Source organism: Rhinichthys klamathensis, unplaced genomic scaffold (genome assembly GCF_029890125.1).
Source record: "Rhinichthys klamathensis goyatoka isolate OS25496 unplaced genomic scaffold, OSU_Roscu_1.1 h1tg000579l_1, whole genome shotgun sequence".
NCBI lineage: Eukaryota > Metazoa > Chordata > Actinopteri > Cypriniformes > Leuciscidae > Rhinichthys > Rhinichthys klamathensis.
The window spans coordinates 1629624-1645085 of NW_026607043.1; the positions used below are offsets into that span (position 1 = coordinate 1629624).

General features: G+C 38.8%; 1 protein-coding gene across 1 annotated transcript; it reads left to right on the plus strand.

The window, feature by feature from the left end:
- Positions 1 to 4145: 4145 nt before the first annotated feature.
- On the plus strand, positions 4146 to 14761 carry thbs1b (thrombospondin 1b). The gene is made up of 23 exons (XM_056240037.1): positions 4146 to 4288; positions 4402 to 4489; positions 4914 to 5473; positions 5554 to 5629; positions 5998 to 6087; positions 6199 to 6308; positions 6429 to 6554; positions 7181 to 7277; positions 8404 to 8577; positions 8667 to 8843; positions 8925 to 9098; positions 9183 to 9310; positions 9902 to 10054; positions 10144 to 10362; positions 10454 to 10561; positions 10989 to 11148; positions 11470 to 11588; positions 12193 to 12427; positions 12513 to 12740; positions 13584 to 13855; positions 13942 to 14039; positions 14137 to 14276; positions 14378 to 14761. The coding sequence occupies exons 2-23, from the start codon at positions 4426 to 4428 to the stop codon at positions 14383 to 14385; spliced, it is 3516 nt and encodes a 1171-aa protein (XP_056096012.1). The 5' UTR covers positions 4146 to 4288; positions 4402 to 4425; the 3' UTR covers positions 14386 to 14761.
- Positions 14762 to 15462: the final 701 nt, after the last annotated feature.

The following is a 15462-nucleotide window of genomic DNA, read 5'->3' on the forward strand; positions in this document are numbered from 1 at the left end:
AATGTAGGCAGCAAGTTTTTTTTTTACAGTGTATGAATGATTTAAAATGATCTATAGCCACAAACATGTATGATTTTTAAATTAAATTACATTTTTACATTTAAATATATCAATATATTATCACTAAATATATCAATATATCGATATATCAATATCGATATATTAAATATATCAATATATTATAAACTGTGCCCCACAAAAGGCACAGTTTATAAATACAATATATAAAACCAAAACAACAGAATCATCTCTCAATACATCAAAATTATATATATATATATATATATATATATATATATATATATATATATATATATATATATATATATATATATAATTTTGATGTCTTACAATGATTTTGTTGTTTATTGGTTTATCTACTTCTGAATTCTCTGGTTACCATATTTAGAGAAGAAAACATGCTTTATTTATACACATAGAACTCACAGTTTATTCTGTCAGGAATAAGCTACTCAAAACATTAGGTAACCCCCTCACACAGCCCACTTCACAAAAATGATCTGAGTTTTTGTGCATGTAAGTGTCCAAACAAGCTTACAAATAGACCCCATGGCACTTTCTGCAAAGAGGCAAAAAAGGTTGGTGAAATGGTGGTTGTGCAAGGTTGTTTTTAAATCTGGAGGAACTGCGATGAGTAATAACAGGACTGAAATCGCCTGCCCCTCCTGTATTTATAGGACAGTGAGTAGATAATTGCTCAGTCTGATGGGTCATATCTTACGCACTTATCTCCTGGACTTGTGCATGCCATGACAGCTCAGACATCATCTAGACATCTGATGATTACTGCTTTAAGCTTAAAAAAGAATCCAGAAAATATGCATAAACGTAAAAATGTGATCGTTCGGGAAGGATTCTTCTAGTCATGTCTTTATTTATGAAGCTTTACACCAAATGTAAGCAGCTGCCCCATAACTAGAATATTTTCTCCTTCACCTTTGCAACCGGTCCACACAAGTTCCGCACTTGAAGCTTGTGTGCGTCATTGGGAGAAAGTATGGTTTCCATGACAGAGCTTTGGAAGCCATTTAGCTGAGTTATGTCGCAGACGATCAGACTGACAGCATCTCTTGAGTCTGGGTGCCGTATCTGTGAGCACAATAGACCTGCGTGGCCACGGGGCACAGAGAGTAAACAGAAAGCAATGATGGACCTTATGGCTGACTAATGCATAACCTCTTGTATCATCAGTTACATCTGTCCAGAGAGGTCTCTGAGGTGAGGTTTATTATCACCTCCAAACAATACAGCTAGCACCCCTGTCTGACGTCTCCCAGGATCAGCCAGATTAAACTTTCACTAACTTCTACAGCTACTCACAAATGAGACATTCATCACTGTGAAAAGCAAAAATGCTCTTTCAGTTGAAGAAGTGTCTGTTACCTGTTATGAAACCTGTTATGTTTCACTGAAAAATCAACAACCACCAAGGTGGGCGTCATGTCTAAGTATTAAAAGTCTGCAAATCCTTAGTTTAAATAGACTGTTTTGAGTAGGAATGTGAAAAGGATGGCTGATCCCTTTTAATCATCTCAACGCATGCAGCCAGTCAAAGATGCGGAACCTTAAGCAGAAAAACATTACAGCTCCGTATCTCTCACCTGAAAATGTATGTTCAAATGTGTTACGCTTCGGTATGGATAGATTTTCATACACGTAAGTTAGACATAACAACAGTCATGCTAGTCGCCATATGGGGACGAGGACTGAAATGTCCAAGTGTAGCACTGTTTTTTATGCTGGTTTCAAAATGTTATAATTTATAAAAGTTATTTTATTATTTGTTTATTACTTTATTATTTGTATGACTTATATCAACCAAACGTTAACATTCTTGTAATATCTTTGGGTAAACAAGTGAACATGATTAAACCACAAAATATATTATTTAGACAAGAGTCGACTATACAGGTGTGGATTTTAACTGAAATTCTGACTTGATTTTTCATAAATGTAAGGCAAGTTGTCTCAATTTTACTATAGCAAGTTGTCAGATGCATTTTAAATAATATACATTTATACAAATGTACAATTATAAAAAATGTTTTTTATACAAATTAAAGCAACACTAAAGAACTTTTTTTACGTTAAAATAATGTTTCTACAATCGTTTCAGTGGTTCATCAAGTCGTAACAGGGCGAAAGGCACTTCTGCATTCGCTTTGCGCCTTACAGCCCTATATAACCGCACTATGCAAGGTAGCCAGATCGGGTAGCGTTTCTGTAGTTCGAATGAGACAAGAAAACTACAAATTTGACTTCCTTTACGGCAAGCGTTACAATAGCTTTGTTTGTTTTTCTTCGTTTCTGATGACTGATATACATCGTACTTTCATAAAATCATGCAACACTCTACCTTGTCTGTGGACATCGTTCATTCCAAAGCCGGTGCTGGATAAAAAGCAAGCGTGCGTGCGTGCGACAGTAGGCTGCGGTAGGCTAAATTATTTATGACAGCGGTAATGGACAATTCCGCTTCCAACTTGTAGGGCGACCGAATAGGAAAAGTTCTTTAGTGTTGCTTTAATTATTAAACATTTATTAATTACAATATTGATTTGCGGGCATGAAGAGAGTCAGCATTAAACGGAAATGGCAATTGTCTTTTCCACCCTATTATGACATTTATCTGAGTGAAATAGCTTCTCAAACAAGAAAAAATGTAGCGCACGACTTAATTTTGTCTATTGGAAATTGATTAGATCATTGAGGTTTGCTCTAGAGTGGTTTAGGTATGACTAATTCGCCAGTGGTTCCTGAATCCTTCGAGATTTTCCTATGGGGTTTTAGAATGGGGGTTTTCAATTTATGTGTAAAATAAAGCCTGGTAAACATAAGTTGACGATGATTTGACATTTTGTTCTACAACGTAATTTACACCCTTTGTGAAAAATGCAAATCTTGAAGCATTTTTGAAAAGGTATGTTTTTAATAAGTAGATAAGGCAGTTCGGTGTGTGCAGTGTATGGTGTACTGTAGAACAAAACAAAAGTATCAAGTTATGTTTACCACAGGCTTTATTTTACACATAAATTGAAAAACCCCATTCTAAAACCCCATAGGAAAATCTTGAAGGAACCAGCGTCAAATTAAGTCTTCCCGGTTCTGATGTCATACCTGCACAGATCTATTGCTGTGATGTCATGTGAGTGACATGTTGTCCCGGCAAAGACATCATCAGTGAAGGGAAGTCAATGCAAAAGAGGGGAAGTTATTTTGATTAAAGACGGTGCACATAATTTTTTTTTTTTTAAATATGTCCACAGATAAATCTTTTATAATACAATATTCCAAAAAAAAAAAAAAATGAATTGTTAATTTTAATGTCATGGTTACTTTAAGGTTACGTTTTTTAACAATTTTGTAAATTGTGTTTTAAAAAATCAATAGGCTACTTCATGGCAGCTCAGCAACGTCCCACATATAGCCTAATGTGACAAAATACCCCGTTATTAACTGATTTTATGGATTTAAGTTGCTTTAACCAAAAAACAACAGCAACATTTATTGAAATCAACATTGGGACCCATTTGAGGAGAATCAAGTGCTCAAATAAACACAGAACGGCCTCTAGCGGACACACAAGTAACTGCAGCCATTTCTCCACGAGCATCCTATCAGATGCTGCGAATGGTACCGAGCACTCGGATAAAGCGTTAAAGGAAAGTTATAAGAAACACTATATCGAAAATAAATTAGCCACTTGAACATGAAAACGTAGCTTTGGTCATTCATTTTAGATAGCTTGAAATAAAATACAATATGTACACAAGGGCAGGGTAGAGCCGTCTTTCAGTGCCTTTATGAAATAACAGGAATTATTGAATGACTTTGCAAGAAGCCGAGCGTCGATACAAAATAATCAGCATCGCGGCAAATAAAAAGGCACTAAACGGAAGCAGCGGTCATTAAATCATAAGTATGTATGTTTATGGAATGTGTTCGTTGGAATGTGGTGCGTTTTTCCCCTCGTGTAGCCTATAACTCAGACAAACTCTCTGTGAGGTAACGCAAGCTCGTCCCTTTTTCCTTCCAGCATCTGATTGGAGGAGACGCGTGCTCAGGAATGTCATGAAACTATTTAAATAGCACTTTGTTCTCTTTAGTGATAGTTAGATTGACCACTGTAACTACAGCAAAGTAACACTGAGTGCTGGAGATCGCGACTAAAGAGGAAAATCATTATTTTGAAACGACATTTGATTGACGAATCTTAGGAATTATATCACTTTTCCCTGGATTTGCTGATGTTGTAAACGCGTTAAAGGTGCGTTTTCCTATTCTTTTTTATTTATTTTTTTTTTTTTTACCATTGATTGAACAACCTGTTAAGGTTACGTTTTACTGAATTTTCTTTAACTTATACCTTTATGATTCCAGATTGGTAAAAGAATAAGTGACAAAATGAAGTCAAGTGCAATCTTTTTGCTACTGATGCTTTGGAACTGCGAGAGCGCGAGAGTCGCAGGTGAGCGAACTAGACCAACTGATGTCGTTTAGCGTTTGTGAGTGCTGCTGTGGTTTACTATAGTATAACTAGCTGTTACGTATTAAAAGAATAATTGACAGTCACTTGTTAATTATCGTAAAATAAACTCAAACGAGGTCAAGGGGTTTTATGAATGGGTTTGGCTTTCTATTGGCTACTTTTTGGCTTTCTATACATTATGCCTTATTTTACGGCTACTTAACAAAAGACATTATAATAAAATACTGATTCATCTTCATTTTTTTATAAAGGAACCCGCTTATGAGCGGTCAGTTATATTTATTCAGAAAATGTTGACCAATCAGAATCAAGCATTCCAAAGAGTCGTGTAATAAATTCAAAAATATACGTTACAGTTTAGTACATTATAATGAGATTTCGTTCACTTCTGAATTCCTGGTAGAAAGTCGAGACGACAACAGTGTTTACGATCTGTTTGAGCTCGTCCAAGTGCCGAGGAAAAACCACGGGGTCACCCTGGTGAAAGGCGACGACCCGTACAGCCCCGCCTACAAGATCCTGAACCCCGACCTGATTCCCCCGGTTCCCGAGAGCGCCTTCAGGGACCTAATCGATTCCATTCATGCCGAGAGAGGATTTCTGCTCCTGGTCAATTTCAAGCAGTTCAAGCACACACGGGGAAGCCTTCTGACTGTGGAGAAGAATGACGGCTCCGGACCCATTTTTGAAATCGTTTCCAACGGAAAAGCCAACACTCTGGACATTGTGTTTTCCACTGAAAACAAGCAACAGGTCGTGTCCATCGAGGAAGCGGATTTGGCGGTGGGACACTGGAAAAACATCACTCTTTTCGTGCAGGAGGACAGGGTTCAGTTCTACGTGGGATGTGAAGAGGTGAACACTGCGGAGCTCGATGCTTCGATCCAGTCGATCCTCACTCAGGAGACCCCAGGTGTGGCGAGCTTGAGGATCGGCAAGGGCGCAGTAAAGGACAGGTTTATGGTGAGTGGACAGTTCACTGTATGAGTCTTGTTGCATGGTAAATGCAGCGAGAAGCATTAATAACTTGTGGATTTTTTTAGGGGGTTTTGCAAAACGTGCGCTTTGTGTTCGGAACCACACTGGATGCGATTCTGAGGAATAAAGGATGCCAAAACTGTAAGTGTAATGTCGAAAACATGCATGTGAATCAAGAAGAAAAGATGATAAATTAAATCTTTGTGCCCATGTTTATTAGTTTTCTTAAATGTGAATAATATTTTAAAAAGAAACTACACAGGCGACAATTATTGAGACAGAAAATGATAGAAAATAGATCCGGGCAAAAAAAAAGAAGAAGAAGAAGCGCATCACGTCATCATTCCACTTGCATTACATTGTGTGCCAGTGAATGAGCAATAGTAATACAAGATACAAACTTGAAGCTGCCTCTATTCACTGTCATTAGTTTTTCACTAAACTTTTCCATTAGCTCAATATTTTTTAGAATAAACTTTAATCCACCTGAATGCCCTCTCCTCTTGCAGCAATTATGACTGATATCATCACCCTTGACAATCCCATAAATGGATCCAGACCTGCAATCAGGACTGATTACACTGGCCACAAAACAAAAGGTAATCCTCTCTTTTCAGTATCCATACAAATAAAACATACAAAATATACACGTAGGTTGAGAACGTGTATGCAATTTTAAACTTTGCAAACTGCATATTTCTCCTATGTAGATCTACAGATGATTTGTGGCTTCTCTTGTGAGGAACTGGCTGGCATGTTTAAGGAACTGAAAGGTCTTGGAGTGGTGGTGCAAAAACTGTCCAAAGAACTCAGCAAAGTGGTGAGGAGAAAAGTTGCTGCATTTAGATATATTAAACTATATATTGAACGTGTGTAGTGGACATGCTGTAGATTAACACACTCCACATAATCAAACCCCAATGTTTGTTTGGTTTTCCAGACGGACGAGAATAACATGCTCATGAATCACATTGGCATTCATGCTGGTGTCTGTATTCACAATGGAATTGTGCACAAAAACAAGGAGGAATGGACGGTGGACGATTGCACAGAGTGCACTTGCCAGGTAAGAACCCAAGACATGTTAGACTTTCAGAGCTGCCTGCTCTGTCATTGAACCACTAATTAGTGTGTTAGCGAGAGGAGAGCAATGTCACTGTTGGAGCTATGGTACACAGTACTGGTCTTAGTCTTGTCCATTATGGCAGACTTAAGCTGGGTGTATCCATTTCCCTAAACTGCCTAGCCTCTAATTAAAAGTGGGACGTGGATGTAACTAAAGGAATACAGTCAACTTAACAAAAGTTTTTATCTGTTTGTGTGTGAATGTGTATATGTTGGCTATCAGCTGTGAACTAAATTGCCCCTAGGGGACATTAAAGATATTTCAATTCAATTCAATTCAATTCAATTCAATTCAATTCAATTCAATTATAAACTAAATGTAAAATTATTTTCATGCCTTCAGCCTAGTTTTTCTGCATTGCATATCATATCAACACTGAGGAATATTTGCATGCCTAATTACACGGACTTAAACACAACCACATTATCCACTTTACCTAAATCAAAATTGTAATGTTGAATGTGGTGTTGCACTACAGCCAGAGACTATGGTTTTTAATGTCATATGCACTAGTTGTGGCAGATCCTTTAACACATGATTAATGAGAGTCATTTTGTCAACCGCAGAAATCTGCAACGGTGTGCCGCAAGATTTCGTGTCCCCTAATCCCGTGTGCAAACGCCACAGTGCCTGATGGGGAATGCTGCCCTCGTTGTGGAACCCGTAAGTGCAACTGAGCTGCTTCATAACAAATTTTAGACACTTGTAATTGAAATCATTTTAATAAAATAATTTATATGTTGGTTATATATACACTACTGTTCAAAAGCTTAAGGTCAGTACATTTAAAAAAACAAAAAAAAACTGACACTTCAGCAAGGACACATTAAGTAATCAAAAGACATTTACGTTGGAAAAAATATATATTTCAGATTTCCATTTGTTACAAAATATTTCTATTTAAAATAAAATCAAAGAATCACAGTTTCCACAAAAATATTTAGCAGCACAACTCTTTTCAATATTGATTTCTGCTCATCATGTGACTCCTGCTGAAAATTCTGCTTAGCCATCACAGGAATGAATTACACTTTAAAATATATTAAATTAGAAAACAGTTATTTTAATATTGTAATAATCAATATTACTCTGTTAACTGTATTTTTGATCAAATAAATGCAGCTTTGGAGAGCAAGAGATTTATCCATAGGCTAAAAGCCATGTGCACTATAAATGTACAACCGGAAAAAAAAAACTTTAGTGTAAACTTAAATGTATTGTAAAAAGAGCAACATTTTGACTTTTAAAAGCTTTTGTATTGAAAGAGCTGTTGCTACCCAAACATCCGCAGTCATTGTAGCGTCACACAATAGACTTCAACTGAAGTTTAACTAATGAATGGAACACTAGAGCTTTGTGCATCACTGAATCGCTAAATGGCCATAATTGTCTAAATTGGTTAAAGAGAGGTGGAAAATTGGTGCTGTTTGGCAGAGACTCAAAAAAGAAACTGCATTCTCCTCACGTCTTGAGGCCTTGCCATGCATAGCAAGAATTTACATTAATATCAGCCTTAAGTGTTTGAACTTATGGCATAATCAAGGGTGTTTGCAAATACCATTTCCACATTTGGAGAAGGACTCAAAGGTATCCCTGTGCATTAAGTACACTGACATTTCCCCAGCATTCCAACTGCTTAGTTCATGCCAGGGTTCCCTGGAGTGCTCTGTCTCGAGCTGCCCAGGCTAAATTGAGTCCATTAAGGCCCAGTATTAAAAGCTTTTCTCCATTTTGCTGCTTTAGAAAGAAGGAATAGCTCTGCTATTGTCTTGTTTTGCTCTCTCGACAGCGAGCGACTCCGCTGAGGATGGCTGGTCCCCCTGGTCTGAATGGACCCATTGTTCTGTGTCTTGTGGAAGGGGCATTCAGCAGCGCGGCCGCTCTTGCGACCGCATCAATAACAACTGCGAGGGCACGTCGGTGCAGACGAGAGACTGCTACCTCCAGGAGTGTGACAAGCGCTGTGAGTGGTGTCCAACGACAATAAGTGTCTACAGTTTTTCCTCACAGTCGAGGGGAAAAGTAACAATTTCCGTCTTTCATTTTCAACAGTTAAGCAAGATGGCAGCTGGAGTCACTGGTCACCCTGGTCCTCCTGCTCGGTCACCTGTGGTGCTGGCGTTATCACTCGCATTCGTCTCTGTAACTCTCCAACACCTCAAATGGAAGGCAAAGATTGCCAGGGTGAAGGTCGGCAAACTGAGAGGTGTGAGAAATCACCATGTCCAAGTAAGTGAACACCGCATGTAGGGTTTTAATTTTTTTTCAATTGAAAAATCTAAAAAAAAAATGTTTTATATTTTTTCATAGTCAATGGTGGCTGGGGACCATGGTCACCCTGGGACACTTGCTCCGGTACCTGTGGCGGCGGCGTCCAAAATCGTAAGCGTCTTTGTAATAATCCAGTGCCTAAGTATGACGGCAAAGACTGTGTGGGAGACGCAAAAGCCAGCCAGATTTGCAACAAACAAGCCTGTCCAATTGGTGAGTTATAGTGTCACTCAACTCTTCAGATGGTACTAGTCTGTGTTTCCAAGTTAAGTCAATCACTTATGTGCATTTCCACAGATGGATGTCTTTCAAGTCCATGCTTTGAAGGAGCCCAGTGTACAAGCTTCCCAGATGGCTCCTGGAAATGTGGAAAATGCCCCACAGGATACACTGGCAATGGAATCAACTGCAAGGATATCAATGAGGTGCAGTCAAAAAAGTCAAATCAGTTGTCACTTTTAGATTTAAAAGTGTTCAAAAATTAATAGGCCTGGTTCACAAACAGGGCTTGGATTAAACCAGGATTAGGCCCTAGTTCAATTAGGACATTTAAGTAGCTTTTATAAATGTGCCTTAGAAAAAAACATTACTGGTGTGCATCTTGAGACAAAACAATGGCAGTGACATTTTAAGATATGTCAGTGCAAGTTCAGTAACTTACAGTTAACACAGTTAACTTTTCATTTGAAACAGCTCAAACATGGGACTAGGCTTAAGCCTAGTTTTAGGCCTTGCATTGGTTAAAGGTAATAGAAATGTAAAAATAGAGGAAATCAGCATGCATTGTTAAATGTCAAATATCATCCGATATGTATATCCAAAATCAATCGAAACCAATAAATTGAATAAAATAAAATACATTTTGAAAAATAATAATAATTAATATATCATGTATCCCTACTTTTCTAAAAAATTCTATTGTTTTTTTCTTTATTTGAATTATTTATGCTTATGCTCTTATGACTACAATGCATTGGGATGCAAAAATCTCATTATTCATTTTCTCTTCATTACAGTGTGAGGATGTCCCTGATGCCTGCTTTGAATTTAATGGAGTCCATAGGTGTGAGAACACAGTGCCGGGCTACAACTGCCTGCCATGCCCCACTCGCTACACCGGCCCACAGCCATTTGGTCGAGGAGTGGAGGACGCTGCTGCCAAGAAACAGGTAAATGAAAGAACACAGATAGATTACAGATTACCAGCGTGCACCTGCGCATGAACTGATGCACGCTGACTGATTTATCTTTGCTGCAGGTGTGCACGCCTCGTAATCCCTGCCTCGATGGAAGCCACGACTGCAATAAGAACGCTCGCTGCAACTACCTGGGCCATTTCTCAGACCCTATGTACCGCTGTGAGTGCAGACCTGGCTTTGCTGGAAATGGACACATTTGTGGAGAGGACACTGATCTTGATGGCTGGCCTAATGCTGATCTTGTGTGTGTCGAGAACGCAACCTATCACTGCAAAAAGGTTGGCATATAATGGCTTCATTTGTTATTAAAAAATACAAATAACATCATTGTGGCTATTTTTAAATTTTCATACTCTACTCTTTTTGAAGGACAACTGCCCCAATCTTCCCAACTCTGGGCAAGAGGACTACGACAAGGATGGAATTGGTGATGCTTGTGATAATGATGATGATGACGACGGCATTCCTGATGACAGGGTAAAAAATATAGTTGCAATACTGTCCACTGTATATATTCCACAGATCCAGTCAAGTGAATATTTGTTCATTTTGCACAGTGCATGAATGAAGAGAAAAAGTAAAGCCGTTTGAAATTCAGCCTGAGGTGTGGAAAAAAAGTGCTGTGTAAAGTAAACTCAGTTTCTTTTGGAGACAAACCTCAAATTCCACCAAAGAAGTACCTTTCTGAAAGACCTGCAGTGTATCTTGCTAATCCAATATTATCCTTGGTCCAAATCCTAAAATAAGGCTTGCTTTTATAGTTGCGCTCCTCTAACTAGACCTACACAGCCGCAGCCAAATTACAAGCCTAACATCTAAAAGTAATAACCTTCGTGTGAGAGGGCCCTGTGAAGAGTAGCTTTGCCATATTTCTCCATCTGAACTGTGGTCTCTTTTAAAATAGGACAACTGCCCACTCATCTTCAACCCAAGACAGTACGACTATGATCGCGATGACGTGGGAGACCGCTGCGATAACTGTCCGTACAACAGTAACCCAGACCAAACTGACACTGACAACAATGGTGAAGGTGACGCCTGTGCTGTGGACATTGATGGAGATGGTACGGAATTGCTCTTTATTTATCCATACATGGGCCATTCCCTGACAAACTGCCAAGAAAATATTCATAATAATCACACAATTCACATAATCAAGAAATAAACTAAATAAAGTGCTTTGTAGTCTTGACTCTTCAAGTCAAGACTACAGTCAAGACTCTTTAGCATATTTTACCCCAGCAATTATCAATATCATAATAAATCCTGATTTTTTTTAAAGTGAAATATGACCTGGATATTTCTTGACAGGTTTAATGAGAATCCTCTCTTGTTTAGAGATAAATGTAATTCAGTCTTCACCATAATATCATTTTTTTTTACAGGTATTTTGAATGAGAATGATAACTGCCCATATCTATACAATGTCGACCAGAAAGACACTGATCTCGATGGAGTTGGTGACCAGTGTGACAACTGCCCTCTAGAACACAACCCAGATCAGGTATATATATATATGTGTGTATGTGAGACTTAGAACAAGTGAGTGAATATAGCAGGTGTTTTCAAACCATTATATAATCCACAGAGATCTATGTGCTGTTCAGTTCAGCTGCTAAAAAAAATACCCAGAGGGTAGTCTCAGTCTTTACTAAGCTATGTATGGGAGGAGTAAATCCTCTTCTCCTTGAAGCCAAAGCCACACAATAAAGCAATAGGAGGCTTTTCATGGACACTCACTAGTGTTCAATTAACCCAAAGGATATGTGGAGGTAAAGAATGGTTATTAGTGAGGAGTGAGAGATTTGCCATTGGGTTTATGCATGCCCTGTCGGCACTCAATCCCTGCGGATCACACCTGTGCCATGGTTAACTGAAGAGAAGGAATGCACCCCTCCTTTCCTCATTAGACTCTGAAATGTGACTGTGGTAGTGCCAAGCTTCAGGAACGTGAGATTACTTTTTGAGAAATCCTACACAGATGGGCCAACTAGGACAGAACTTTTTGCCTTTTAGAAAAAGTGGGAATATTTTAATTGAGAAAGCCATAGAGCTTGAAAAACAGTGGGATTTAGATGCTTACTGATTCTGCACTCTCACTCTAACAGCTCGACTCTGATTCGGACCGTGTTGGAGACAAATGTGACAGCAACCAGGATATCGATGAGGACGGTCACCAAAACAACCTTGACAACTGCCCGTACATCCCCAATGCGAACCAGGCTGACCACGACAAGGATGGTAAAGGAGATGCCTGTGACTACGATGATGATAATGATGGCATCCCTGATGACAAAGACAACTGCAGATTGGTTTTCAATCCAGATCAACTGGATTCTGATGGTCAGTTTTGCCTCTGAATATGCATAACTATTGCATTTATTAATGTAAAGATTTATACTTATAAGTTTAACTTCTTCATTTGTAGGCAACGGACGTGGTGATGCCTGTAAAGACGACTTTGACCAGGACAATGTCCTAGATATCTATGATGTGTGTCCTGAGAACTTTGACATTAGTGTAACAGACTTCCGCAAATTCCAGATGGTACCTCTGGATCCCAAGGGCACTTCTCAGATTGACCCCAACTGGGTGGTGCGCCACCAAGGAAAAGAACTGGTTCAGACAGTCAACTGTGACCCCGGCATTGCTGTTGGTACGTCTAGTCTTTAAAAAAAATACAATAAACAATAAATAGAAAACCCTTGCACATCTAAAGAAAATACTGGGCAGTGTGTAAGATATAAAGTAATATCATAAATTGAGAAGAAAAATACCCACAGTACCATTGCTTGCAAAAACAGACTATATTAATGCAACTTTTTGGTCACTATTCATGAACGAAAACTAAAATGAAAACCAACTGAAAACATTTTAATCTACTGAAATAGAAATATGAATGTAAATGAATGTAACTCGCAATTGCGAGAAAAAAAAGACAGAATTCCCTTTGTTATTTTTTATTCTGTGGTGGAAACAAGCTTCCATACATCAACATGACATCATGACTTTTGTGTAAACATACACGCCACTTTCAAGTCAAGTGGCGTGTTATCTATACGCATTTTGAGCTATCCGCGTGAACCATCATCTTTTGCGTGTATGTCTACGCCGTTAAATGTCCGAGTGATTCCGCGTGTATGTACACGCCGTTAAATGTCCGAGCGAAACGAAGCAAAATGTAGATCTACATCTGGGGAGCGATATTTTTTTTCCTAGGATGGTAGGGGAAGACTCATAAATGGTATTAACCCCAGTGACGGGTAGGTTTAGTGATGGGGTTGGGGTAGGTCATGTATTTATATATACAGTAATGTACGTTAAGTCAACGGCGTTGATAAACACGCTGAAAAGCGATTATGTGTGTTGATAGCACGCCAAAAATGGAAATACGAATTGGCGTGTCATACATACACCATTTCATGAGATCAGTCAGCATACATGTACAAAGAGTAAGCAACAACAAAATTCTGACCTGTTTTTCTAAATTTCTTCAAAGGTTTTGATGAATTCAATTCAGTCGACTTCAGTGGAACATTCTTCATCAACACAGAGAGGGATGATGACTATGCCGGCTTTGTTTTCGGATACCAATCCAGCTCTCGCTTCTATGTGGTCATGTGGAAACAGATCACACAGACCTACTGGTCCAGCACACCTACCAAAGCACAGGGTTACTCAGGGCTATCAATCAAAGTGGTTAATTCCACCACAGGGCCAGGCGAGCATCTGAGGAACGCCCTTTGGCACACCGGAGACACTCCAGGACAGGTACATCTCACCGAGGTCACTGTGATGAAATCAGGTTTGAAAGCTGTCATATGAGTACCAACATTTCTGAACTCAATTCATTTTAGGTGCGAACACTGTGGCATGACCCGAAGAACGTGGGTTGGAAGGACTTCACTGCTTACAGATGGCACCTGACTCATAGACCAAGAACTGGACATATAAGGTATATTTTAATTTATATCTCCTGAGGATATATTGTTATTGATTTGTCCTCTGAGGATATTTTAATGTGCTAACAACATTTTCTCTACGAATTTCAGAGTGGTCATGTATGAAGGCAAAAAGATCATGGCAGATTCTGGCAGAATTTATGACAAAACATATGCAGGCGGAAGACTGGGTCTCTTTGTCTTCTCACAAGAGATGGTGTACTTCTCAGACCTCAAATACGAATGCAGAGGTGAGTGTCAACACATCGCATAGGCATCCAAATAAATGCTTACTTTTATTTACATACCGGTACTCAGTATTAACACTTTCTGTCTTTCGCTTCATTTTCAGATGTGTAATTGCACAGTCAGGAAGTTTATCAAAGAATGCACCTTTCCATATAATTATGTATTCCGGGCAAAGTCCAGGGACTGATTTGACGCTACTTGTTTTGCTCACACTCTGGTGGAGTGAGAAAGCAGGTGGTCAATTTCAATGTAATTGTCACTGGTTGGGATAGAAAACAAGTGGCTGCCGATTCAGAATATCTGGACTCCTCCACCATTAGCAGGTAGAGCAGAAGAAAGTCTTCCTCGCTTTGCTTAATTGGGAAGACTGAGATCTCTCTCTGAAAAACCTCATTCGGCTCTGTGTGGGAAGAGCTCCCAACAGACAGCTATGCACTTCAAAACCTTTATTCTCTCTCTCTCTCTCTCTCTCTCTCTCTCTCTATCTCTCTCTCTCTCTCTCTCTCTCTCTCTCTCTCTCTCTCTCTCTCTCTCTCTCTCTCTCTCTCTCTCTCTCTCTCTCTCTCTCTCTCTCTCTCTCTCTCTCTCTCTCTCTCTCTCTCTCTCTCTCTCTCTCTCTCTCTTGTGTGTTTTCATGCTCTCTTCCTGAAAAGAATTCCAAATTATGGCTAGCGCAAAACCCTTTTAAAAAGATTACTATTATAACATTCAGTATTTTCTCAAAACCTTAAACCGATTTCTTGACTAGGAACAAAGCAATGAGAATGTTTTAAGATATTGAAGCAATCAACAAATTGTTAAAGATCGTATAGGTAAAAGAATATATATATTATTTTTTGTTGTTGTTGTTGTTGCTGAATACAGGGGATTTTTAAGAGGACCAATCTGTCATTTATTGAATGTTATCTAAATTTCTGATTGTCTATCTAAAAGTTTTGCTTGGCAGAGGCTCATCTTAAGTATAATGTACATTCATAAAGGTCTGGCAGGAGATAACTCATGGTTTAGTGGGCATAGTTTTCTCAGGGCTAGATGGTTAAACCATTTTAACAATACATTAGAAATGGCATAATGAAAGGTTGTATGAAGAGCAATTGGACAGACCCAGGATTGAAGATTCTCCGTTACAGGAAAGGATTTAGCCACATACGGATACTAGATTACCAAGTACTCTAGCCTTCTTTTCAA

What these genes read in the sequence shown, in the direction of transcription:
- thbs1b (XM_056240037.1), top strand. Translation starts at nt 4,426, where the DNA reads ATGAAGTCAAGTGCAATCTTTTTGCTACTGATGCTTTGGAACTGCGAG. An exon ending in CAAACAAGCCTGTCCAATTG is followed by an intron (nt 9,099 to 9,182) that starts GTGAGTTATAGT and finishes GCATTTCCACAG; the next exon opens with ATGGATGTCTTTCAAGTCCA. An exon ending in ACTGCAAGGATATCAATGAG is followed by an intron (nt 9,311 to 9,901) that starts GTGCAGTCAAAA and finishes TCTTCATTACAG; the next exon opens with TGTGAGGATGTCCCTGATGC.